At 50.5% G+C, this 27469-nt stretch overlaps 1 protein-coding gene across 1 annotated transcript in view; it reads left to right on the forward strand.

Moving 5' to 3' along the window:
• The first annotated feature begins 882 nt into the window (after nt 1-882).
• MFSD4A (major facilitator superfamily domain containing 4A) overlaps nt 883-27469 on the forward strand; it is a 35562-nt gene continuing 8975 nt past the window's right edge. The window contains exons 1-5 of the mRNA XM_065404088.1: nt 883-1112; nt 9841-10039; nt 10204-10443; nt 20902-21070; nt 24360-24475. Coding sequence (XP_065260160.1) covers nt 883-1112; nt 9841-10039; nt 10204-10443; nt 20902-21070; nt 24360-24475 — 954 coding nt within the window. The remainder of the gene's footprint in view (nt 1113-9840; nt 10040-10203; nt 10444-20901; nt 21071-24359; nt 24476-27469) is intronic.

Consider the following 27469-nt stretch of genomic DNA (forward strand, 5'->3'; position numbering starts at 1 on the left):
TAAAAGACCCCCAGGCCATTTAAAGGGGGCGCTGGGCAGAACTGGAAGGGCCTAGAAACTAACCCAACATTCAGCCGGGATGCCTCCCTCCTAAAAGCCTGAGCTGTGAGCTCAGGGACCAGGCTGCTCTCCCGGATGGAGCCCTCCTGGCTGGCACTTCCCTGCAGCCCAACCCAGGGGGGCTGGAACAGTTTGTACAGTGGAGGGTGGGGGGAGGCTGAGAGCCACTGAACCAAACTGTAAACCCTGGATATAATAGAAACCGCTTCAAGACGTGGGGGGGGGGGGGCAGCAGCGCCCCTACTTCCAGCACCTGTGGCCTCGGCTCCAGCGGGGCTGCTGGGCGCTCACATTTCCCTAGTGCTGGCTGCCTTTGCTGCAGCCTGACGGAGCCCACGATCCAGCGGGGACAGGGACCAGACCCAGTGCCTGGCCAGTGGCGGGATTTCCCTGCTTTCCCCCTGGCACAGGGGCTGCCAGCGCCCCCACTATAAGAACTGCTCCAGTCCCGCAGCTCCTTGCCCAGGATCCGACCCGCTGCAGCCCCGCAGGGCTCTGGGCACCGCGGTGTTCCCAGCGCGTCCGCGCACCTTGGCGAGCCCCGTCCCCGCCCCGCTGCCCCGGGAGGCGGTGGCTGCTGCTCCCCGGGCCCAGGGGCGGGGCCAGCGTCCGAGCCCAGCAGCGCTGCCCGCCCGCGCCAGGCACATCCCTGCACTGCCCGGGGAGCGGAGCGCGGGCTGCAGCGAAGCGGAGCGAATCCGGATTGAGCGGGAGAAGGGCTCCAGGGCGCATGAGATCCAGGGCGCTGTCCACCCGCCGGCCCCCCCGCTGAGCCGAGCCCTGCCCTGCCCGTGGCTCTCCTAGTCGGAGCCCGAGCCCAGGATGGTGTGGGATGAGCGGGTGGCTGCCCTGTTCCGGAGGAACCTGCAGCCCACCCTAACCTACTGGAGCGTCTTCTTCAGCTTCGGGCTCTGCATCGCCTTCCTGGGGCCCACCCTGCTGGACCTGCGCTGCCAGACCCAGAGCTCGCTCTCCCAGATCACCTGGGTCTTCTTCTCGCAGCAGTTCTGCCTCCTGCTCGGCAGCTGCCTCGGGGGAGTCTTCAAGAGAACGTAAGGCCCCTGACGAGCTCACCCCCCACCCGATCGGTCTCCCCCCCCGGGGGCCATGCCGGCTTTGATCGAGAACCCAGCGCCTTCCCGGTTCCCCTGCTCACACCCTCCCTCCGTCTCCGACCAACTTGGTGACACTGAACTTCCCACGTGGCTTGGCTTTAGCCTCCCTCCCGGCGCTGTACTGGGACTTGTGGGGACGCTCCTTTCGGTGCCCCATGGTTCAGCCGGCAGAGCAGTGCCCTAGTTAGGGTCGCAACATCACTTTTGCTCTAACAGCCCCCAATTTTTATTTAATGTTCCTCCAGCGGCTTGCAACTCTCCCCCTTCTGGCTTGGAACGTCCCATGTTTGGGCTCCACGTCTCCAGCGCTTTCTGTCTCTTTCACATCGCGTCTGAAAACGTCTTTTAATTTCTCCTCCTTTCCCTACCTCCCCACTCCCTCCACTCCCCCCCCCCCCGACTTTCTCTTTGTTTCTGTCTGTTTCTCTGATTGCAGTATGGGACTCAAAGCATCTGGGGAGACAAGTTGTGTGAAAGATCCTGCACAAACTAAAACCTTTGTAAGGGGTTAGCCTGGACCTGTAGCCCTCACTCACCTGAGTAGTTCCATTGAAGTTAGTGGAATTGCTCATGAGAGTAAAGGCTGCAGGTTTCATTCTGCGGGAGCCTGATTCTGTACTTGGATCCATCCACCTTGTTGCATCTGTGAGGAGTGCCACTGATTTTATTGAGCTCCGTGCAGAGATGGTGCATGCAAAGGGGAGATTGCAAGTCTTACTCCACACTCCCCAATGTATTTATTTAACCTAATCGTTTAAAAACATTGTAGAAAGCCTGTTTTAATAACCCCAGTGTCAGCAATCAAGCTGTTATGTTACGCTCCGGTAGTTTGGGCAAACAAGATTCAACCTCAGACAACACTCTAAACATGAAGTTGCTACAGGGTTGAAGAGGATACAGTCGGTATTTCAACTTCACACAAGGCATGTGTGAGTGACAGCAGCATTCTTTACAAATCAGTCAGGCTTCCTAGTGCAGCCAGACAAGGGATATGTAGCCAATCTTGTGTTAAGATCTCTCTAAAATAGAAAATGTGCAACGGCACTGTTAGAGGCTTCCAAACAGCCGTGTACGCTTAGATGTGATGACAGCTATTGCATATGAAAATCAGTTGATTATTTACGGTGTTACTGATCAGTGTAGCTGATTTTTGTAGTCTCTATCTGTATTATTATTTACATGATTCTCTTATGGGTATAAAGTGTTTGTTTTTAAACTGTTCTCTGGACTTATTAAGGAGGCATTCTGTAGATGACTCTGATTAGTACCTGTAAAGGGTCTTGGAATTAGCATCGAGGTGAAATTGCCATCCCAGCCGGCACTCCCGGAGCTGCATTGATGGCATTTTGAGTAGAGGAGCCAAGGGCTGTATGTACTTGGAGATGAAATAGTCCTAGAGGCAATCAGCAGAAGCATCTTGACTAGGAGACTGAACTACTTGCCAGGTCAGGGGTGGTGCATATTGGAAGGAGATGGTGTGTGGGAAGCTTGCCCTGCCTGTGATATGGAGAGTGGATTTCAGACTCCCAGGTCAATAATTTTTGCCAGCACTTCATCTACTGCCTGTGTGTTCGAAGGTGAGATTAGGCAAATGCAGACCTATGATTGCTCAGTCGGAAATGCCAGGTTCATATTGATATGCTTCTTCCTGGTGTCCAGCCTATGCTGCATGGACCTTTTAGGGTTTCCCTAAGAATGGATTTTTGGTGTCTTGGATTTTTAATTCTGTGCGGGGCAAAATGAGCAACCCCCTTCTGCCTTAATAAACCAGGACCCCATTTGTGGCTCTTCACAGCACAGGCAACATGCTTAAAACAGTTGCTGAAATTCCTATTGGGAAGTGGTGGGTATTTTGGGCAGTGGGGGGTGTTTCCCATGTGTCCAAGGTGCACTGAGCTGCATTACAGACCTAACTTTAAAATGTGCTATGGCACCCAACTTTAAGTATATTAGACATTAGCTATTTAAATCCCACAAAGCCCTGATGCAGTTGGTATTATGGCTATTTTACAGATGGGCAAACTGAAGCACAGGGTGGTAAAGTGACTTGCCTGAAGTCACGGCTTGCTAGAATGCTGCGTGATTATAAAGGCTAGAACTCGGGAGCTCCTGGCTCCCAGTCCCGTGGTCAGAGCACTAGTCCATGCCTCCTACAGTTAAGAAGGTGATAGCTTATACTAGAGCTTCCTAAGGCCCCATTGATGCGACAGTCACAATCAAGACAGGAGACCTGGCTCTAATTTGTAGTGTAGATGGCATCTGGGCTTTGTTTCTTATATGGGTTAAATCCTAGGATGTGGTTCTGGTTCTGTCTGCTCTACAAAATGGAATGTTATAATCAAGTCAGGGGATAACGATGCTGTTAACTGCACCATTGGTTGTAACTGTAGCATAGATGGGGCTCAAGATGGCCTTTGATTCCTCTAACCAGAGAGTTTAATTAACATTTGGGCCAAACTCTGCTCTTGTGTAACCCCACTGAAATCTGGGAGTCTGCAGGCATGTAACAGAGCAGAACATGAGCTACCGTGCCTGGGTTGTTATGAAAATATCAGTCTTGTACACCCATCTTACTGACTCTGGGAGCTGCCCTTTCATCTTACTGTTGGCATCTGCTACGCTGAAACTGTAGGGTGAGAAATGCCCTATATAACTGAAAGGAACAGAATTCAGTAAAAATTGTGAGTGAGCCTTATTCATAAGACTGGCATGCTACTGTCTTATGACTCAGTGTGTTTGTAGTTTTTCTATTGCACCATACAGAGTTCAGAAGAATATAGCTTTTTATAAGATGACATGAACAGGGTATTCTCTTGCATGGGTGGTAACAGCTTTTAAGGATATTGCGCGCCCTGGATCACACCTTAACACTACCTTAGCTTTGTTAGAGAGATGCTAAATTATATGTCAGATCCGTTAGGGCAAAGGAGCTCTATGTGCATCTTCCAGTTGGCAGGTTGGCTTCTTGTAAGCAGCCCCATAGCTCACCGAGGCTGGAAATGGATTAAAGAATCCCATTTTATTGTGTTCTCTGGACCGGATTATCAGATGAGCTGAGCACAGTGGGTACCCGCTGAGAGCTGAACGTTTGTGAAAATCTGGCCATAAGTGGCACACTGGGAGCTGGTCCGGGTGGAGTCTTTCTGCAAATCGGGCCCTGATTTAGGTGCTTGAATAGGAGCTGATCTCTGGAAAAGCCAGCTGACTGGTGAGTGCTGAATGCTAGGAAACCTGGCCCTGCGCTCTTTTGAGAAGCTGTTGTCTCTCTCTCTGCTTACCCCACCTGCCTCAGTTCCTCTAACTTTTCCTGGTGGTTGATTTTAATACTGGATCCTGCCGTTATTAATAGTAATGTCTTATCTTCCCCCTCCACCTTGCACTCCTCTGTGCTGCCCTTCCATGGCCATCTAGTCTCTGCTCTCCTGCCACTCCCATTGCAGTGGTATCTGGGCCCCTGCACCCTTGTTTGCTTTTTCAGAGGCTGCATCTGTCCTGAGGGTTGGTAGCGTTTCTCCCGCTGTTGGCACAGCACCAAGCTAGCCCCACTGGCGCTAGCCAAGCTGGGGGTATGAATGTGGATCGGACACAGGTGTGTTTGGCACTGTGTGGTGTAACCCTGCTCAGGCTTCCTCCAAAGGTATGTTCCCCTAGGTGGTCCTGTGAGGGCAGATGAGATGAGATTCTTCAACTTTCCATAATCCTAAACTCTCTCCCCTCTTGGGCCCTGATCCTGCCCCACTGAAGCCAAGGCCTGTGTCTGTCACTAGGGAAGGCAACAGTGGGAAACACCAGGAATGATCCTATAGCCACTTCCTCCTCCACCCTTCCCATCTTTCTAAGGTTTTTGTTTAGGCGTCTCCTTCATTTGGCACCGTGTGTGGCTCCAGTGTTGGGAGGGACTGAAGGGTGCTGAGTGTGGCACATTTATATAGTGCCTTTCGTTCCTAAGCCCCCTAGGACAGCTCTATGAGCATTGGGCCTGACTTTGCAGGGAGCCTGAGCATCTGCAGCTCATAGGAATTGCCAGACGGACTCAGACCCCTGGTCCATCCAGCCCAGTATCCCATCTCTGACAGTGGCCAGCGCCAGCTACTTCAAAGTCAGTGCAAGAAACCCTGCAGTTGGCAGATGCAGGATAATCTGTCTCCCCATGAAGGTCTCATCCTACCCCATCATTAAGAGACTGGCTGAAACCCTGAAGCACGAGGTTCCATATCCCTTCCCCTAGCTCCCCTTGGCTTCAACAAGATGTGGATGCTTCTGAAAATCAGGTTCTCTGTTTGTACAGGAATTCCTTGCCCCCAGTACAATGCAGCCTCGGGGAGGTGGGGGTGGAAGTGGGGGGGGGGGGGAGAGAGATAGCAGATGTTTATGCAAGGCAACACTCCACAACAGGTTAGCACCGGTTACCACTGTATCCCATTGCAGCCAGATGTAGGGGAGACAGAGTGTTAACTGCCTGATGAGGTGTGCAATGATTTTTCATCCTCAAGACCTGGGTTTATGTCATGCCTCTTACAAAGATACAGGGAAAGAGCTGCGATTTTCAGAGGAACCTAACAGGTTAGACACCCAACTCACGCTGCCTTTCGGTGGGAGTCCAAATCCCACCTCTGGTGTTGAGCTGTGCACTCTTCAAACATAACTGAAAGCAAATGACTTCATTTTGGATTCAGTGGCTGGAAGCGAGCAATTCCTTCATACTCACTAATGCCAGAGTTGGCGGGGGAAGGGGTCAGCGGGGCAGAATGCAAAGTGGGTTCTCTTGGTGCTTGCTACGGGGGCTGTATAAAGAAGTGATGGTATAATTAGTGGTACATTGCTGGAGGCAGACATTTTTGCTATTTTTAAAAAAATCTTTTTAGTGCTTTTTAAGGACATGAAATAATTAGCGATTAATGTTTAACTCCGGTAATGAATGCACTCTCTAACCAAGCCGGGACAGCTCTGCAGATGTTTTGCTAACACTGCAGAACATAAAAGGCACTTCTGGGATCTCTTGGTGCACGTTTCTACCATCTCATATTCACTGGCTGCTCATCCCTACAGTTCTCTTCCCCAGTAGGCTCTTGTGATTCCCCTCGGGGGCTGCCTTGTACCTCTGTGGCTCCTTTCTCTTATTTGCCTGTTGTTTTATTCCATGGCCTTATGATCTTTGGGGTTTGTTTTTTCTTTGTCTTGTGAATTTGCTCAGGGTTTTAAAAGGGACTAAACTGCATGAGAGGCTGGGTTAGTGCCCTGCAAAATGTTGGACCCTCAAAAACAATTAAATTATTTTTTTAATTTGAATACATGGAATTGGGCTCCAAGATAAAATGGGTCTGTGAGTCCAGAATTCCAAGTTTATGCCATCCAGCAGAGTAAGGAAGTAACTTTGCATTTAGGTCCGTTAATTTGCCCTAGGATGTCAAAGTGGATTATAAGCTATTCGGCCTCATGCACTCTGTGAGGCAGGAATTACCCTCCTTTTGCAGATGGGGGAACGGAGGTGCAGAGAGGAGAAGGGGTCTGTCCAAGGCCAGCCAGCCAGCAAATAGCCGTCAGGACTACATAGCAGATGTCCTGGCTCTTGGCCGACTGCTCTAGGCAACCTGCTTTGGAGAATGGATTTTGGTTTCCCACAGCCCTTTTCATCCCCTTATCTTAAAGCCCTTGCCAAGGCAGGGAGATAGCTACAGACTCAGCATGCAAATGAGCTTGGCAATCGGCTACTGCCCAGCCGGGGCTCTTGCCTGTTGAGCGACAGGGGGCAGCACGTTGGCTGGGACACTCGAGTTATTCCCCTGTGATCCAAAACACTTGCCTCGCTGACCCCCAGAAACGGACCACCGGTCCCTCTGATCTGAGTCTCCTCTCTGCAGCTGCGGCATCGCGAATGGCACAGGCGTCCCTCTGTGCTGCGTGGCAGTGTCAGCTCTGGGTGGGGAGAGCTGTGACTTGTGACCCAGAGATGCTGCCCCCAAGCCAAGCTGCTCCCCAGGGAGATGTGGCTGTGGATTTCCTCTGTGCTGCGAGTTGCTTGGGAGCGAGGGGAATGGACGCTGCAAGCATGCAGATGGTATCCTTTGCATGCCTGTGTGGGGCTTGGCTATTACTGCTGATCCCTCTCTCTGTCTCCAGCCAGAACTGGAATGTGTTGCATCACCCAATAACGCCCCCCTCTGGTCGGTTAAGGAGTGACGCTTTCATGTGCCAAAGGGACCAGCCCTGCTCCATCAGAAAGCTCTGGGTGCCTAAAGGGGGAGAGAGGTGCTAATGGGGATGCGGTCTCTAGGGGGATGTGTCTGTGCTAGCTGTTCTCTGCTGAGGTTTTACAGCGTCTCACGTTTTGCTAGTCTTGGTCTTTTCAGTGCTTTGCTGTCTGGTCTCTGTTTCCTTCCTTCCTTCCTGCCTTCAGACTTGGCAGCTTCGCAGCGGTGCGATGCCAACCTGGGCTCGGTTTTCTAACTCAGCGAACTGGCCGGCTCTCACTCACAGTGAGAGCAGCTTGCTCCCTGCTCAGCTCAAAGCAGTCCGGACAGAAGGCAGGGAGAGGGCTTATTACCCACAGGATCTGTGACGTGATGCACTTGCCCGTCTTATGCTAAGGTCCTTTAAGCTTTTCTGAACCACTCACCTGTGGGAGTGGCTAGGGAAGTAGGAGCTCGGAACCCTTTCAGCTGGTTACAGGGGAAAGACTGAACAGGTCCTGCTGTTGTCATGTAGAGGTGATCCTCACTGGGGATGTAACCAGACTGAACGGAGGAAGGGATCCACTGGGGAAGATGGAACTTCTGGCACCTGGGTGGGTTGTAGCTGGAGCTTTGGGGAAGGTATTGTAGGAGTAGCAAATATTTGTTATGGTAGCACCCAGAGGCCCCGGTCAGAACTGTGACCTCAATGTGCTAGGGGCTATACAAGCAGAGAAAAGAGACAGTTCAGCCTTTTACAGTCTAAGCAGAGGTTAGGTCAGATAGATTATGATGTTAAAATGATCAGTAATGGAAATAGTTGATACTGAACCTGGTATCAGTAGGTTTCAGAATTAACACTCATTGAGAGGAGCACAGCAGCTCATGACTCCTGGAGCTCTCGTTTCAGGCTGTCTGCAGACTCAGACTGACACCGCTGCACCATTTACACTCAGGTCACGTTTGGAAGGCTCTCTTTGCATGATCCAGTCTAGAAACTTTTAATTTCAAAAGAAACCTGAGAGTCTGCAGCAAATAATGGATCTGCAGCGTGTCAGATACACACGGGGCTGGGTATAGCGTGACTCCATCTCACGGTCACAATGTGCTGCCCCTCTCCAATATAATGCTTGTGGTGTAGAGGGTCCCTAGCACACTATTCAGCAGAGCAAAACCCTCCTGAACGGAGGGCACGTCCCATCTGGCTTCCAGCCTCTCCTCTAGCCATCCTACAACCATTAGGTATCTGGGTAAATGCCACCTGATTAAAGAGGTTTCAGCCCTTGATGTGGCGATCAAGGTTATCGCCTCCCCTCCATGCAAACATTGGGTGAGATCATGGGATGTGGGCACGAGGACCTTAACGTGGTGCCTGGGGCTGGGTGTGCAGGGCGAAGCTTGGAAGAAAGCCTCAGACGGCCGTCCTGCTTGCTCTGTGGTGCTGCAGCCAGGAAAGGAAGGAGTGAACTCCCAGAAGGCAGGTTCTTGTGGAGATCCAAAGTTCGGGCAGGAGACAAGCCAAATGGGGAGACGACTAGAGCAATAAATGCGCTGTTGAAATCAGACATTATGGTGCCCGTACCCTAGTCAGGTTATATGTGTCCCTCCAGAGAATACAATACTAGTCATGGTTTAGATACAAACTGAATGGATTTAGCTTTTCCTAACGTGACAGCAGTGCGATTGGTGGCCCTGGGGGCTGGAGTCTACCCACAGCGCAGGTGCAGCATGGTCAATGCCATATTTTCACTGCCAATATGCCCCCTTTTGGCCTCTACAGGGGAGCAAGGAGTTAAGTGTCCATGATGCATTCAGTCCACAGTGCCTCTGAGACAAGCAAGAGGTGGGGGTGGCTGGAGGGGTAGGGTAGTGATGGGACCATGTCACCTATTGGGAATAGATGGAGGCTGTCACTTACCCGCTGCTCATCGGTTACCAGCTGACAGTGCCTTGGTGACAGCCTGCTGCTGTTATTGACCTGGCTGGGAGCTAAACTTGTGCTTATCGCCAGGCCCTGCTTCCCAGTCTCTTGAACTAGTCTGTCCTGCTCACCCCACCCCAGCAGCTGAGCCCGTAACTAAGGGACATATTTCTGTGGCCTGTGTTGGACAGGAGGTCAGACTAGGTGATTGTAATGGTCCCGCCTGGGCTTAACATGTGTGGAAACCATGCTAAGGGCCAAAACCTGCCTCCCTGCAGTGTACCCGGATCCTACGTCCGTTGTCTGATCAAAGAATATCCCTCGTAATCCTTTCCCAACCACGTGCTGAATGATAACGTAGCCAGCGTAGTGAATGGTGCATGCACCATGGGCTGATCTGCAGTGCTCCAGTGGCCCTGAATGCTCAGGGGATGGGGCAGGCCTGTTAATAGACTAAGAATGCTACTGCCTGGGGATAGCTGTGGGTGTGTCCTGGTGAGCAGGTCGATGTCCTTGCTGGACAGTGCTCTCCCCGAGGTAACTCTGTCCCTTTGTTTCCTCTCTCCTGGCTCAGGTTGTCTCAGTCCCTGGTCGCCCTCTTTGCGTCGTCCCTCGCCATCTCTGTCGTCTTCGCCATCATCCCTCTCTGCCACAATGTGGTGGTTCTGGCTGTGGTCATGGCCGTGGCGGGACTGGCCATGGGATGCATCGACACCATTTCCAACATGCAGCTGGTGAAGATCTACCAGAAGGACTCGGCCATCTTCCTGCAGGTGAGGCAGATGCGTTGGCTTCCCCCGGGGCAGTTCTGTCGGGACGCGGCAGCTCTTGCTGTATTTCTGTCGTCGGGTCTCGTTCTTTCAGGAGGAGGCTCCAGCAGCTTCCCTGCAGGGGAGAGCAGAAAAATTAACCTCTTGGCATTTGTCCTCTCTTCCAGGCCCTTCACTTCTTTGTGGGGTTCGGGGCCCTGCTGAGCCCGCTGATAGCTGACCCTTTCCTCTCGGACACCAACTGCATCCTGTCTAACTCCACGCTCAACGCCACCAGCAACCTCCCTCACATCCGCAAGTCGTTGGTCCCCCACCATCCCGGCAACCTGTCGCACTACGAGCTGCCGATGAAAGGGATGGTGGTGACACGCGTGTCTTACGCTTTCTGGATCATGGCCCTGATCAACGTGAGTATCGTGGCTTGGTGTACCAACGGGAGTCCTCTGTGTCCCATGCCTTAGCTCTTCCTCTGCGTGGTGCTGCGGCTTGTTGTTCCCGCTCCTCCCCGGGCACCGCGGTTTGCCTGCCTCCAGCAGCAGAAGGAAGCACCAGGGCCATAGAGTCTCCTCCAGCAGCCAGGCTGGAGTCAAGGCTGTGGATTAGCTCCGTGGCCTGGGAATAAGTAGGCAGGAGAAGGATTTGCTCCCTCTTTTCTCATAGGAAGCTCCCCCAGGCCTAGCTGAGATACTGGGGCCCAAGACTGGGCCATAGGGACTGAGTTCCTTCATGATTTGTCCTTACAATTGAGGGCCAGCACTAAACTGTGGCAGTTAATGCTTAATGGGATGGTGGCTTTAAGGCCCTGTCCCCGTCCCATTGCGTCCTGACCTGGAATCCGACAGGCAGTGAGATGCCGGGAGCGCCTCCAGGCCTCCGCCAGGAACTGGATCCCCTGAGTGGTCATTGCCCCTGTACTGGAGTTCAGCCCAGTTCCCGGCTCTCCCCTCTCATCCCGCAGCCAGACAGGGCCCCCGGGTTGGGGGTGGAGGTCGCTGCAAAGGTCGTGCTGGCAGCTCAGCCAGCCGGCATGGGTGACTGCGGTTGGTGAATATTCAGACAGGGAAGTAGGATTGCTGCCAGCAGCCCCCTCCGAGCTTTCCAATTTGCGCCGGACATTGGAACCTTGGTGTGAAGGCCCCTCCGCTCCCCCCCCCCCCCCCCTGCCGTCCCTGCTCACTCCATGCAGGGCAATGTTTTAATAGGGTGTGGTGTGGTGTTTCCCAGCAGCTATCTGGGAAACCTGCATGGCTTGGGATCTTGGGCCCTTCCATGCCCTCAAGGTTCTTCTGGTGTAAACCTCCCACACACCCAGTCTGGGCCTTTTCCTTGGGAGATGGGCAGCAAGGAACATGCTGTCAGCCCAGCCCAGCCCAGCTCCTCTCGCTCGCTCCTCAGCCGTCTGGTCCTCGTGTGCCAGGCTTTCCCCTGCAGCACATTCCTGGGGCGGCCCGGAGCAGCTGTTGATCAGCAGGCTATGATGCAGCCAGACTTCCGGGTAGTCACTGATGTGCTGCCATGAGGGGGGAGCTGCGCATTCACCCTGAAGGGGAGCGTGATGCAGAATGTGACACAATAAATCCTGTTATTCCCACCTGATGCCAAGACCCCACCAGAGCTTAGCAGGGCCAGTGCTTGAGTGGGAGACCTGGAAGGAGCAGGGCGGGTGCAGTGGGAAGCTGTGTTAATGGTTCAATAGGTGGCATTTTTCCATCTCGCACTGTTTGCAAGAGTAGAGGTGTTAGCCCCAGGGTCCTGGCCAGCTACCAACCTAGGTAACTGCATCCTGCCTCCCCGCACCTCCTCTTTTGGATTCAATAGTTTTCACTTCCTGTCCTGAGGACTGGGATTGGTTAGATTCACATCTGGACTGGTGCCAGGAGACCATTCCTAGAGACCAGTGAAAGGATTAATGGGCCTGGTGTCTTGCAAATGTCCACGGGGAGACAAGTGTTGTAAGTTGCAAGGAAGCTGAGAGCCCAGCTCTCCATCAGTGGATGTCGCGTTATTCTGGCCTTGACTAGTCGTGCGATCTCTGACCTGGGCTCACCCTTTCGGACTGCCTGAGTGCTTTCCTCGCTACTTCAATTCAAATGGATATTAAGGGGTCGTCGTCTTGAGAGTCCGTACAGCTAGCATCCACTGCGCTATACTCTCTTGGAGCTGAGGATCTCAGCTTTCCAATGGCATAAAGCGGTTTGTCAGAGATCAGCTGCTGAAAACGGCACCTGAACTGAACTGAGAGAAGACAAGATGGTGTCTAGAATGACACGGCTTTGCCTTGTTACCAATCGAGGCTGGAAACAATCTGACATTATGATTGTTTTATAGTAGCACCTCCAGGCTCCAGCCGAGATCAAGCTGTGTAAGGTGCAGTGTGAGAGACAGTCTCTGCCCTGAGTAGCTTGCAGTCTAAGTAGACAAGCACAGGTAGGAGACCGGCAGTAGTGGTATGCCTGTGTGACCGGTGGAGAACCGAGGCACAGAGGGTTAAAGTGATTTGGCTGAGGTCCCACAGGGAGTCTGTGACAGAGGCAGGACCCAGATCTCCTGGGTCACAATGCCTTGACTCCCCAGCCATCTTTCCTGTCGGTATTTCAGTATAATGGGTCCTCGTAATGTTTCCAAGTAATGATCAGAGAGGGAATGTTAATCTTCACATGCAGCAGCGAGTCCCAGATGTGTGTGTGTCTGTCTGTCTGCCTCCAGAGATGGATTCTGGCCATTCTCAGGCAGCGAGCAGCACATGAGTTACAGCTGGAAAACACTTGCAATAAAAGCAGTCAGTTGATTGATGCCATATACACAGCAGATTTTGCTGGTGAAACAAAGGGATGACTCGCACTCTTCTCACCAGGCAACCAGATGCAATCTCTCCTTCTGTACAGCTGGTATCAAGTCCAATGGCCTGCCTGGGTAAGGGGCTCATGTTTTCCTCCACCCACTCTGTTCTGCTACCCTTGATGTGCCCTCTTCTCGTAGAAAACCAAAGCTGACGTCCTCATCCTCCCACTAGGGCTGAGTGCCCTCCCTTGAGGCGCTAGCACCAAGATAGTAAATGGTGCTGATCAATCAGATGAGCATTTCCTGTCTGCCTGCTCTGCAACCCAAGTATGTGGTGTTATTCCTGTAACCCATCTGAGCTCAGCTCTCCAAGGCAGGATCCGAACCCAGGGCTCAGTAGCGAGCAGTGCAGGCAATCCATAGGGGTGGATGGAGTGCGCCAAAAGAGGAGACCTTGTGATTAAGGCACTTGACTGGGACTCGGGTGATCTAGGTTCCATTCCAGGCTCTCCCACAGTCTGCCTGAGTGACCTCGGGTGAGTCACTTCAGCTGTGCGTGCCTCAGGTCCTCCTCTGTAATGGGGGAAATGGCCCTGCCTATGCGGAGAGGTTGTGAGGAATCGTTCATTAACGTTTGTAAGGTGCTTGGATAGCGTGGTGATGGGGCCAGAGAAATTCCAGCAGAGAGAGTGATGATAATTCTCTGCATCCTGTAGCGCCATCTCTCGAAAGATCACGAGTCACGAGTGGTGGGTTAATTCAGTTCATTTTATTTATCTCTATTCTTTCCATGTGCTTACCAGGACAGTTCTGCTCGCCATCTCTCCCTACATACAGCTGGCTAAAGTCAGAGCGTTGACTGTGGCTGACCGCCTAGCCAAGCTGTCTAAGATCCCATCCCATTCCCTCTCCCAGCCCCAGACTGAAGTGGGGAGCAGCCCATGGTCATAGAATCATAGAATATCAGGGTTGGAAAGGACCTCAGGAGGTCATCTAGTCCAACCCCCTGCTCAAAGCAGGACCAATCCCCAACTAAATCATCCCCGCCAGGGCTTTGTCAAGCCTGACCTTAAAAACCCCTAAGGAAGGAGATTCCACCATCTCCCTAGGTAACCTCTAAGGAAGGAGATTCCACCACCTCCCAGCACATACATGCTGTGCTAGGCAGAGGAACAGGTTTCTTCACACCATCTTGATCTCTCCATGTGCTTATAAACCAAAACACCGCTCAAGTGCATCTCACAGCTGGTGTTCATTAAGCTGAGGTCTGTGCAGCCTGTTTGATGCACTTCTCGTTGCGTCAGCCTAAACAGTGAAGCAAACAGTACAAAGCAAGACTGTCATTGCAGAAGAACTCAACAGGGTGCAGCCTCCTTAGGGTGAGAATCCGACGTTACTTACCTCTAACTCTGTGTCTGCTACGGCGGGAGGTGTCCTCTCTATTTTAGCAATCGTCCCTGAACCGAGTAAAGGCTGCGGTTAATGTAGGCTTTGATGTGCAGTGGCAGTGCTTGATGGTTTAGTTTTTGTTGTGGCCCGATCTTGTTCCCAGCGAAGTCAATGGGAGCTTTGCTGTTCGTTTCATTAGGAGCAGGATTGGGCCCCAAATGATGTCTCGGTTCAGATGTTCAAAAATGGCCTCTAGAATTGTATTCGCCATTTTCTTTGCATCCTGGTTTCTGTGCGTGCAAACTCAGGGGGTGTCTCTACTGCAATCACAGTGTGTGACTGCAGCTCGAGGAGACCTGCCTCAGCTTAGCTCGGGTCGCGGACAATGATGCTGCGGCAGCGCACACTGCAGCATGGGCTGTGTAAACCCACCTGGAGCCCTGGATAGTTACTCCCAGGTCTAGCCTCTGCTTCATTACTGTGGTACCAGAGCAGAGCTAGGTAGATTAAAGCTAGCTTGGGTATGTCTATTGGAGCTGCAGTCACATCCTGTGATTGCGGTATGGGCATACCCTCAGAAACCACATTTGTGCACACCGAGGAAGAAATGTGGTGTGTAACTAGTTGACTTGCAAGCACAAATGCAGTTTGCACTTCCATCAGGGTGGGGGTTTTCAAACATGCAGACTTGGGCTTGAAAAATTGTGGATGCAAAAACGGAATGATGTCCACTGGAGGCCCATTTAGTGAAGCCCTTTTTGAAACGTAGCCCTTTATGTGGCATGAGACGTTGGTAACAAATGTCAAGGAGAGCTGGGAAGCAGGGCACACCTTCTGTAAACTTCTTGGGGGGGTGTTTGTGTCCTGCCAAAGTAGCATCTTTGTTCTCTTTCCCAAGTTGCCTGTGGGCACAGGGACTAAATTTGGCCTTCCTGTTGAATTATACAATCCAAACCAGTAATTCTAGTTTAACAAGAGCTGTGTTAGATTGGGATTGGCACTGTTTCTGCCACATTTCAGAGAAAATACAGGCATAAACTAAGCAAACAGCTGGAAAGGATCTGGTTAGATTGAAGGCAGAAGGTGGGAGGAGATGATAGCCTTGTATAGGGAAACTTTATAGTTTCCACTTCTCTCCTCAATGAAGTTTTTATCCCTGATGAAGGGAGATAAATCCAGATCTCAAATACTCTAGGAATTTCGCATTCCCAAAGCAAGTTCTTCTCTTTATGCATTCCTGCCTTGCCACCAAACATGCTGAAAATCTATTTAGATGGAAAGAATCCAACTTTAATCAGGTTAATATATGTAGCTTGGAAGTGGGGCGATCACACCACTCATGTCTGAAAGGTGTAAACGTCAATGAAAGAGAGAGAAACTAATTAGTACAATGAAATTAGGAGCAAGGGGATGAAATGAAGTAGGCTTTAGAGGTGACCGAAATTTTTTTGGCTGCCAATTTTCCATTGAAAAATGCAGTTTTGTCAAAATCTAAACATTTTTTTGGGAACTAATCTAATCTGACCCCATTTTCTATAGGAAAAAGTCAAAATGAATTGTTGTGACTTTCTTGTTTCAACTTTTATATTCTATTAAAACACTAACATTACTGTTTATTATATTACCCAGTATTTTGTGTTATGTTTTGAAATGATCAAAACAAAACCTTTTTGTCTTATCAAAGCAAAATGATTCAACATTACCAAAGTGTTCCGATGATTTTCAATCAAAACTGTTCAGAATCTTCATTTTGCGGGAGACGTTGAAATTTCAGCTTTTTGTTCTGATTTGAACAGAAGCAAGATTCAACGCGTCAGAGTTCTCCGCAGAATGGGAACTCCAGTCCCGCTCTGGAAGTGCAAGTTCCTGTTTGTCTGGGGGGGAATTATCCCAAAGGAACTGGGGGAAGCTCCTTTGCTTGGGTTCTTAAGAAGTAGGCTGGGGGTTATCCCTGTTCCGGGAGGGAGATGGGCTGAAACAGAATCTAGAGATGGAAGAGAACTATGATTTTAACTGTATTTGCCACCTTGATGCACCAATTTATTGAGTTTAGAATAAAGAGCAAATTGAGACAAATTGAGAGGAAGGTTGGTCCAATGATTAGGGTGCTACCCTGGGACTGAGAAGAGCCAGGTTCAGTTCCCTGTTCCACTACAAACTGACTGTTCTTGGGCAAGTTACTTAGTCTCTTTGTGCCCAATTCCCCATGTTTAAAATGGGGACAATGGCAGTGCCTACTGTACAGGGGTGTTGTGAGGATAAATAGACCAAAGACTGTGATACACTCACATACTATGGTGATGTGGGCGATAAGAAGTCCCTAAGATAGAACAGGAGAGAGGAATAACACCTGAGTTTATTGAGAGTTGACACGAAACAGCAAGATCTAGTGAGAGATTCTGACCGCTTCCTTACCACTGCAATCCACCAGCATTTCCCAGCAAGAGACTAAGTTGAAAAAAACTCTGGGCCAAATTCATTGCTACTGAAGTCTGGGGATTACCCCAGGAGAGAATGGGCCAGGAACCAACTTTCATCGCCTGGTTGTGCCCCGAATGGATGGCCCTGCTAGCTGCTTGGGGAAGCAGGAGCCTTTCCAAACGTAGACAGAGCCTTGAAAAGGTTATCCTTTCAATGGGTGTTACACCTCATCCATGGGGGTGCATCTTCAGCCCCGTGGGTGAGGCAGTTAGCCATGTAACGCCTGCGTCTGTTGTCTGTTCCTTTATAGTTCTGTTTAGGATCGCTGCAGGGTATAAGGAAGTCTCGTTAAACCATGTGCCAAGCAGCCCAGGTGATCGGCGTGTTAGCCTAAGAAAACCAAGCCTCTCCAAGGAGCAAGTTCCTGTAATAAACGTGTCGGCCCTGCCCCATATAGCTTGGCAAACAAACCACCTCCGTGAGCCAACACAGTTCCTCACTGTTTGCCCTTTTCTGGTGGAACATATGGAAATATCAAAGGAGGACAGAGGCAGCTGGTTCTATAAGAAACTTGGCCGAACTCAGGCAAGCCGTGTGAGCACGCTCCAGAAGGTGCGTGTAACTAATGAGAAATCCCAGGTTAAAGCCTTAGGGACCAATTTGTCCCCTTGTGTGACTCCACTAAAGTCAGTGCACTTTGTGCCAGGAGTGAGTTTGGCTCCTTGCTTAGTGAAACATTCCCCTGCAAAGCTAGTGTGGTGATCTCTGTTTGCTCATCTAACAAATGAGCTGCTTTGATTGGCCAACTCCCCACCCCATACACTCGCCCTGTGCTGGTTTGAGTGACATCAGCCTCTCCCATAGCCGCGGTGGTGAGGCGTGGACGTCGCCCCAGGCTTTTATCCAACCAGCTTGGAGTTGGTTTCAGATCAGAGCCGGATTGGGGAATCGGGAGCCTGCTCTCTTGGTTCCCCCGTTGTCTGCACAGAGCCCCTTGCAGATTGCTCCTTCCGCTTCGAATGACCAATCTCATGTGCACCGGTGTCCTCACTTCCGGCACAAGGCTAGGAATCAATCCACGCTTCAGCAGGGCCTTTCCCATCAGTGGCTGGTTGCTGTGGTGGGTGTAATCCTGACCCCATTGAAGTGAATGGCAAAATTCCCATTGATTTCAGCGGGGCCAGGATTTCACCCTGCATTGTCTAATATGAGAGAGGGAATCGTGTGTCTAATGGCTACAGCAGGAGACTGGGACTCAAGACTCCTGGGTTCTATTCTTGCCCCAGGCACTGACTTGCTGTGTGATCTGTGGCGAGTCACTTATTTGCCCCGTGCCTCAGTTTCCTCTCACCTGTAAAATGAAGATGATCTTTACCTTCCTCGTCTGAGGGTTACAATAATAATACGCTTCTCATCCGGAGATCTCAAAGTGCTTTGCAGTGATCTGTGCCATTATCCCAAATGGGGACAATACGAGGCACGGAGAGAGGAAGTGACTTGCCCAAGGTCACCTGATTAGTCATTAGTGGAGCTGGGACTAGAACCCGATTCCCGGGGCTGCGTCCTGTCATCCTGTCGTCCGCACCAGACTGTTGTAATACTTGAACAGTTAATGCCTGTAAAGCTCTTTGAGCACCTTGGGCCAAAGGTGCTACAGAAAGGCAAAGAATGAATATGCTCTGTGCATTAAACCAAATGTATGCAGAGACTATGACCTTCTCCTAGAGAATTAAACATCTCCTGACACGTTGCTGTTGGGAACATTGGCTTGCTTGAGTACCAGAATGGGATTGATGCGTATGTATGTGCTTGGTCAGTAGTACTCATGCATCCTAGAGTTAGGGTAGCCGCATCTCAGGACTTGGAAGATAACTGATCTCCCTCTTGCTCTGCACGGCACAGCTGGCTATGGTTGCCTTCTAGAGAAGCAACCGGTCTTGGCCACTGCTGGAGTCAGGGTAGCAGATTTGAATGGCCTGATGTCCTGATCCAATCTGGCTGTAGAGAAACTCCATCCGTCTTCATGAATGAAGCAGCTCGCTACTGAGCAGCGGATGTGCCATTCTGATTCACTTTGTTGCATGTAGTTGGCTGCCACATTTCACTCCAGAGGTGGCTGCACTATGTTGGTGGGTGAAAATCTGACTGTGGGTGGTATCAGAGAGGGCTCTGAATGTTTGTTACACAGTTCTAGGGTTTGGTTCAGGCCCATTTCTAATTCTGGTGTGAGGTACACTTGGTATTATTTGTATTAAGGTAAGGCCTAGAGGCCCTAAACAAGAGGCCCCATTCTGCTAGGGGCTGCACATACACATAATGAGACAGTCCCAGCTCTGAAGAGAGAGGACGATTATTATCCCTGTTTCACAGATGGGCCCTGATGCCCAGAGAGGTCAAATGACTTGTCCAAGGTCACACAGGGAGTGTTTGCACCCTGGATTCTTGAGTCACAGTCTAGTACCTTACCCACAGTGGCCTCCCTTTTATTCACACCCACTTTGGATCCTTTAGGATGGAAGGTGCCATGTAGATACATTGTGAGAGTGTCTGCAAGGTTTGCTAAGCTGCTATTTTATTATTGTTGCAAATCCGCAATTAAAATATGGTCCTGACCTCCGGAAGGATTAGAACTATCAAGTGAATACATTTTTCTTCCATGGGACCGAACTCATTGTTCCCATTCCCATTGTTCCCAAAACAATGGAGTCCTCGTAAATGAATTCAGTGAGGGGAGGGAGGGGGGGAGAGAAATCCTCCATACGTTTAAATAACACCCTGAGCCAACAAAAACCAGGAAATTCAGCGTTAGCGCTCACACTTGCTCACAGATGTGTAGAAAACAAAACCAAGTGGCCAGAGCTGGGACAGAGTGTGAGCCGTAACTTATGGATTTCCTGGCTTTCTCCCTCGGTTTGTCACAGAATAAACAGGACTTCAGTTAGGGGCGGGGGGGGGACCCTGACTTTACTTAATTCCCTTTATTTTCCCTTCAAACAAAAAGGAATAAATCCCTGTGGGGCTAAAGGCACCACTGAGTCGTGGGTGTGAGAAGCCCAACCTAAGGCATGACCTTGGACTGACGCTGCAGGGAAGTGCCAGGTGGCATTGCACCAATGTGTGTTGGCACAGTGACAGCCCTGGAGCCGGCTCACCAGCGAGCTGCAGCTCTGTCCGGGCAGGGCTAGCGTTGGTGAGCTCTTTGCAGCAGTGACTGTCCTTGACCACCCCCGGCACAAGGGAGACCCTGAATTCAGTGGGAGCCTCTAGGTGACACTGCAGTATAAATAGGCCGAGAGGGGCAGCTCAGTCTCCATTCAGCCCATGGTCTTTCAACTGAGGCTGCCAAAGAGGAGGCCAGTGAAAGCTTGTTGTGGGAGTGCCATGATCCTTGTGATGTGGGCACTGGGCGGAGACTCTCAAATTCTTCTGATGCCAGACGCTAGTTAGCCACCGAGTGCTAACAATGAGGGCTGGCTGGAGAGGTCCCATCCAAACTGGCTCTTTGACTGAACAACACTTTGTGTGCAAACTGTCTGCTTTCCACAGGAAAACTTGGATATTTTTCATCAAAACAATAACTCCCAGGAACCAAAGTATTTCAGTTGTGAAATGCTGCCGCGGTGCTTCATGGTATTTGTATTTCAGGAGCCTTCATGTTCATTCCCTTCTATGAGCTGGGCTCCCCAGCTGGACTTCACCTCCCATGATGCACCATGGCCACAATGCCCGGCCTCCTCTCACTAGGAGGTGAGACCATGGTGCACCCTGAAGAATGGAGTCCTCGCTGGGCTGGGCTCCCTAGTGGGAGCATGAGGCACCGCTGCCACATTTCAGAACTGAAATATTTCGGCTTTTGCAGTGCTGCTGAAAAATTTGACATTTGTCAGCCAGTTCTTCGTTCACCCCCAACATGCCAAGCAGCAATTGACAGCCTCCTTCTTTCACTGCCAGCCCCCCGAGCCCTCCAGCCCTTCCTTCATCCCCCAGTTGGTTGGAACAGAGGGAAGGTGGGGTGTATGTTAGCCAAGGGCCTTTGCTCTGCTACCCACAGCTTCGAGGAGGCTTATGCCCTCTAGACTGGATTCAAATTCACACAAGCTTATGTCCGTTGGAAGTTGAGTCCAACACCATAACCACTCAGCCATTCTGGTGAGCACCTCCCTAGGTGGGAGCAGCTCCTGCCCCTGGAGGAACAAATCTGGAGATTGGGCATTTGATTCAGAGGGAGAAAAAATCCAGGCTGGCTGACCTGCCCTTTCCCATTGCTCCCCCAGCTACCAGTCCCCATCGCGGTGTTCTTCCTGCTCTACAAGGAAAGGTTGGTGCCCTGTTTCAATAACGGGCGCCGCCCGCTGCTGTCTGCAGACGAACTGGCGATGGAAACACAGCCAGCTGAGAAGGACAATCATTCCGTCACGTTGCAGAGAGCCCCGCCAGACAGAGGTGAGATGACGACAGTCCCTTCCCCCCAAGGAATGTGGTTTCCAAGACGGGGACACAGGATGGGTTCAACCTGAACCTCCGGGAGTGGGGAGGTGCCATGGAAAAGTCAAGGCAGTGTAACATCTGCAAAGGGGCCCCAATCCCCCATAGCTCCCATTCATATCAGCAGGCATCCTGCGGGCAGTGGTGAACCTAGTCTCTTGCTATTGCTGGTGTGCGTAGAGCAGCTATGTGCTCATGCTTTCGTGGATAACCTTTGTGTTGTTCTATTCTAATGGCTTGACCTGCACTTTGGGTCACAGAGCCAGGTCGGAGGGATTGGGCTTGGCTGGGGACTGGCTTTCCCTTTAAACTGACTGTCTTGGCCAGCAGGTCCATCGGGTGTTGAATTACTGCCAAATGCACCTATTCCTGCACATTAGTTTTGCCCAAAACAGGACTGCAGATCTGATTATTGTTTATATTACGGTAGCACCTAAAAGCCCCAACCAGGATCACCATGCTAGGCCCTGTAATCACCCAGAGAGTCAGTCTCTGCCCGAAACAGACAAGACAGACAGCGGGTGGGAGGGGGAGCAGAGGCACTGAAAGTGGTGAAGTGACTCACCTGAGGCCACACAGCCAGTTGGTGGCAGAGCTGTGAATAGTTTCCTGACTCCTCTGTTCACTGCTTGAGCTTTGGGAGTGCACTGCCAGCCCTGTAGGTAGAGCGCTAGACTATGGGTAAGATGTCTGAGACCCTAAGCGACTTAGGCCCCAAACCTGTGACATGGAAGTCAAGGGGAGTTTGGCCACTGAATTGAAGGCAAGGGCCCTCATGACTAAGGGCAAAACTTTCAGAAGCACCCAAGTGATTTAGGAGCCCCAGCCCCAGGTATTTTCAATGACGAAGCAAGCGATATCCATAAAAGTCCAGCTTTGCCAATAGAACTGCATCTACACTAGGGACTGCAGCTGGCATAGCTGTCATCAGGTGCACACCTTGACCAACAGCTAGCCTGACAGAGGTCTACAAGGCAGACCTGGCCTTAATAACGCAGGTAAAGACACTTCTTTCTTTACAATGAAGTAAAAGACGTGAGGTGAGTCTTTTAGGCAGAGAGAATTGGGCCAGGGAGAGAGGAGATACTGGAGAGAGGGGAGTGAATGCTTGACCACATCTATGGTACAGACTTCTGGTGGCTTCAGTTTGTCAGTCAGGGGTGTGCAGAGATATGACTCCTGACCAAGAGAGCTGTCCTGGTAAAAGCCCTACTGTAGACTTAGTTATAGTGACATCAACTATGCTGGCAAATACACAGTTGCTTGTATAATCTGTGTCCACACTAGGTGAGCTTTGCCGGTGTAGTGTATTAAGCACTTGTGTAGACGTAGCACAGGGTCCAAAGCTGTGTGCACCTTAACCCTGATCTTTTACCCTGTCTGGAGATTTTTACTAATGAGAAATGTGGTCAAAGCACAGGATGGGTGGCCAGGGATTCCTAGCGGCTAATCTCAGATGACTTTTGAGGCCACTGTTGGTTGTTAATTTATTCAGATGCAGCGATCTGTGTTACCTTGTCCTCCTCCCCGTTTGTTGGTCTGTCCAGCTCTCAGGTATTGTCTAATTGAGCTCTTTGGGGCAGGCACCGTCTTGGTAGTGTTTGTCTGTGCAGTGCTCAGCACAGGGGAGCGCTGATCCTGGACTGGGGTCTTTAGGCACTACCACAGTAGAAAGAAATGGGCCCGATTCTCCATTGCCCTGCACCTTGTGTTGTCATTTATACCAGTGCAGGTGAAGCAGGACTCACTGGAGCTGGCTGAATCTTTTGAATCAAATGGGGTTTTTTTTGTTGGAAAATGTCCGATTTTCCAAAAAAGAAATTTTGCATTGACAATTCTACTTTTTTTTTTTCTTAAACCCACAATGGCTATCAAATTTTCATTTAACAAACAGCAGGTTTTTGGCAACTGAAACGTGTCTGGTTAGTGACATTTTTCACTTGCCAAAAACCTGCTTTTTGATCATGTTTCAATAACCCCCCCCTGATATTTTTTTAAGGGGCGGGGCAGAAAGTCCAATTCAAATGCCCTGAAATGGAAACAAAATTAATTTTATTTATTGGTAAAACCAGGTTTTATTTTTTAACCAGCCCCTGTTCTAACTCAGCATGGTCACAACAGTGCAGGGGACTGGACTAGATGACCTCCCGAGGTCCCTTCCAGTTCTATGATTCTGTGATTCTGTCTTACACATGTGCCCTCTAGGCTGGAGTAAATGACTTCGCAAGATGCAGGACAGGAGAAAATCGAGCTCCATAAATAATGCTAATTCCTTTTGTGGCCTCGGTCAAATCCTTTCACTTCCCCGTCATGCCATTCCCCCCCCACAAGGCGGGATAGTTACTACCTTGTAAACTGTGTTGTAGATGAAAAACCCACTCAATGTGCCAAGCACTTTATTAACTTTATTGAAAGCTACCATGGTTTTTTCACTCCACCCCCCATTTATTCTTTGTGCAACATTAGTCCCAGCCAAGATCATGGCCCCACAGTGTAGATACATGCGAAGAGACAGACCTTGCCCCAAATAACTTAGTCTGCATAGACCAAGGGTTGGAGGAAGTAAGGGTTGTTACCCCCATTTTACTGAGGACTAGTGAGACTCAGGGATTTGCTCCCAGAGGCATCAGGGAATGGGGTCCCGGGCCTCTCGCCACTGCAATCAGAGTGGTGACTGCAGCCCACGTAGACATACCGAGCTAGCTTTCGTCTCTCAATAGCAGTGAAGCCACAGCAGCATGGGCTGTATGAGCCCGCCGAGGTCCATGGGTTTGTACTACTACTGACCGCAGTGTGGACCTAGCCTCAGACTCTAAGCTCTTGGGACACGGATTTTCTCTCGCTATGTACAGTGCCCCGCACAATGGAGCCTTGATTTTGGGCAGGGCCTCAAGGAGCTACTGCAATGCAAATAATAATAATAAATTCATGCCTGAGCTGGACTTGAACTTATAGCTTCTAAATCATCAGTTAGGCTAGTACTCCACAAGCCTATCCCCCTCAGCTGTAAGGAATACTGAGGTGACACCACCTGCTCCATAGATGGCACATGCTATGGAAAGATTTCACACGGGCAGAGGTTATCAGTGTCCCAGGTCGTACGCAGCCCAGAACAGAGCTGTATGTTTGTTCTCCATTTGTCCTGGGGCAGGTTACAGAACAAACCCCCATTGTGAGTGGTAGGGCGAGCAGCTAGTTGGGAGCGCCACTTACGTTTGCTTTGAATTGTTTTGTTTTTTTAACCCAGGGCATGACGACCTATTTAGCTGCTGCCAAGGCAAAAACTTCAGGGGAGCTCCTTACTCCTACTTCGCAGTCCACGTCGCCGGGGCTCTTGTCCTCTTCATGAGTGACGGGATCATAGTAAGTACTGCTGGCTGAGGCATCCTCTCGGAATCAAAGCTACGTGGCACTCTCTTCACCCTGAATCCTTTACAGGCGAAGCCTCAGGCAAAATACATGTACTCCCTTCATTGCGCACAGTGAGGGCTGGATCTCAGTGGGGTTTGAAGGAATCCTTTCCCATCACCCCAGATGCAATGGCTGCTAGCTCTGTGTTCGGGGAGCTTTCCTGAACCTAGAGGGGCTATGCTGGAAGTTCCCACCTGGCTTCTTTCCATGGCATATTGTGCATTCTCTACATGCCCCTCCTCTGCCCTGATCAGTGGAATCACACTGGTACTGCTGTATCTGGATTCCTTTCTACTTGTGGGGGATGCAGGGAGGATTCCCCCATCCCACCCCCAAAAATGGGCAGTATGGCCAAGAACTGAGGTGTGGCTGCTATTCCTACCTTTGTACAGTTTGCCTGATTTTGCCCCAGGTATGTGAGGGAAAGTGCAAAACTCACCAAGTCTTACTGGGGCCTTAAATAGTCCTGAAAACGTGTCTCACTGTGCAAAGCAGATAGGGCAGCTGTTGCTGGAACACAACTGGCCCTCCATTTTCAGACGTAACTGATGACTTTGGGTACCTCTCCTGTGGCTCTTATCTTTCCCCTGCTTCCGAATAGCTTGTTTTTGAGCCTCTAGTATTAGAACATCTTTTAGGAACTGCCAGCCCCCTTCGACGAGAACCTTTTTCTATCCCAGCTGCTCACACAGGCATCCCTGGCCCTCACCCAGGCACCATCTAGCACACTAACGCAGCAGCCTACTTGCCTCCTTTTGCCATCCAAGTCACCGTTATAAAGGACAATGCATATAAGCCACAGAAAGCGTAGTTCTGCCATAGCCGCTCCAGGAGAAAGCCACTGTAATAATGCAGTAAGGAAACAGACTTGCATTTCTTGCCTAAGGCCCAAGCAACAGCAATTCAGTTGGTGTAGATAGGTGGTGGTATTACTTATTATAACTGAGAGCAGAATTTACCCCTTCATTCTCTAGGTCTTACACGGCACTTTTCAGTAATAGATATCAAAGCACTTTACGAAGGAGGCCAGTGTCATTATCCACACTGCAGTTGAAGCTTTTCCCTTTAATTAATTACCAGCTGGGCCAAAAAAAGGCTCAGAATTGCTCTATAGACTGGTGGTTAGGCTGCTGATCGCCAAGGGAGGAGACGCTGCTTCAACTCCTTCCTCTACCTGTTAAGAACAGGTTTAAAGAGGGAGCTTCTTTTCTCCTGAGGCTGTTCACCTTTCCAGGCGTCGGCAACCTTTCAGAAGTGGGGTGCCGAGTCTTCATTTATTCACTCTGATTTACTGTTTTGCGTGCCAGTGATACAATTTAATGTTTTTAGAAGGTCTCTTTCTATGTCTATAATATAGAACTAAGCTATTGTTGTATGTAAAGTAAATAAGGTTTTTAAAATGTTTAAGAAGCTTCATTTAAAATTAAATTAAAATGCAGAGCCCCCCGGACCGGTGGGCAGGAGCCGGACAGTGCGAGTGCCACTGAAAATGAGCTCGCGAGCCGCCTTCGGCACCCGTGCCATAGGTTGCCTACCCCTGAACTAGGCCTAACAAGCCTTGGTTGCAAGAAAGCCTGTAGAGCCCGGTGGTTAGGGTGTGCGCATTGGGTACTGGAGAGCCTGGTTCAATCCCTTGCCGCTTGAGAAAGGTTTAGCACAGCCATATTCTTTCCTGTTGAAGTTGTTCTACTTTAATTAACTATTAAATGGTCCAAAGCAAAGGTGATTTGCAAGCAGCCATGTATAGCCTGGTGGCCAGGGCCTGCACCTATGGTGTTGGAGAGCCTGGGTCCAGTCCTGAAGGAGCTAGGATTTGAGCCACGTGTATCTTTCCTCTTGAGGCTGTCTCCACTTTAGTTAACGATGAACTGGGCAAAGCAAAAGTTTAGGGTCACTCTATAGTCCAATGGTTAAGTTGCTTGCCTAAGAGGTGGATGATTGTGGTTCAAATCCTTCCTCTGACTCTTTAAAAGGATTTGGAGAAGGCTGTCCCACCTCCCAGGGGAGAAGTGGGAGGTTCCTGTTTAGGTCCCCTTTCGCTTGCGGAAGGCCCTTGTCTTTCTGGAAACAGAAGGGGGTTTGAACAGAGATCACTCACTTCACACATAGGTTGGGGGTGGGGCTGGGAGGTGTAAGTGGGAGGTGGGAGAGCCTTGGCACAACCCCTTGCAGAGAAGGGGTTGGGCCTGGGGTCTCCCACAGCCTGGGCGGGTAGCCTAGCAGCAGAGGGACAAAAGAGTGACTTGCTTTTTAAGCATCCCCCGTGCCCCCCCCCCCACAATATTTAAGTAAAAGGCCCCAGAGGCAGCTGATACATGTTGTAAACCCCTTCCCCATGGCAGGGATTGAACCAGGGCCCTCAGTGTCCTAGGGGAGTGCCCAAACCTCTACACCAGAGAAGGCAGCTCTTTAGAAGAACTTGCTTTGGAGCAATTCTTAGTTAATTAAAGTGAAACCAGCTTCAACAGGAAAGGCTGAGGGCACTCCCGCCTCAAAGGCCTATCCCACCCCAGGCAGAGGGAGGAATTGAACCAGCAGCTTTGCTAGCCCAGGGGTATCCCAACCACTACACCACAGAGGGCATCTCTTTGGGGTTAATTGGTTTGGCCCAATTCACAGTTAAAGTGGAACCAGCTTCAAGAGGAAAGGATGATAGAGCTTCCTCTTCAAATCCCTGCCCCACAGTAGCAAGAGAGAGAACTGAAACCAGGGCATCAACATGTCAAGAAAGAACGTTAACCCCTGAGCTAGTGAGGACGTCTCATTTTTGTTTCTTGCTTTGGCCCAATTTATAGTTCAGTAACATGGAAACACTTTAACAGGAAAGGTTGAAGGCGCTTCCCCCTTCAGATCCCTGCCCTTCACCAGGGTCTTCATCCCACAAAAAACCCCAACCTCTGAGCGCCTGCAGGCGTCTCACCTTTACATCTTACTTTAGCCCAATTC

The sequence above is a fragment of the Emys orbicularis genome, chromosome 4 (genome assembly GCF_028017835.1).
Source record: "Emys orbicularis isolate rEmyOrb1 chromosome 4, rEmyOrb1.hap1, whole genome shotgun sequence".
Classification (NCBI taxonomy): domain Eukaryota; kingdom Metazoa; phylum Chordata; order Testudines; family Emydidae; genus Emys; species Emys orbicularis.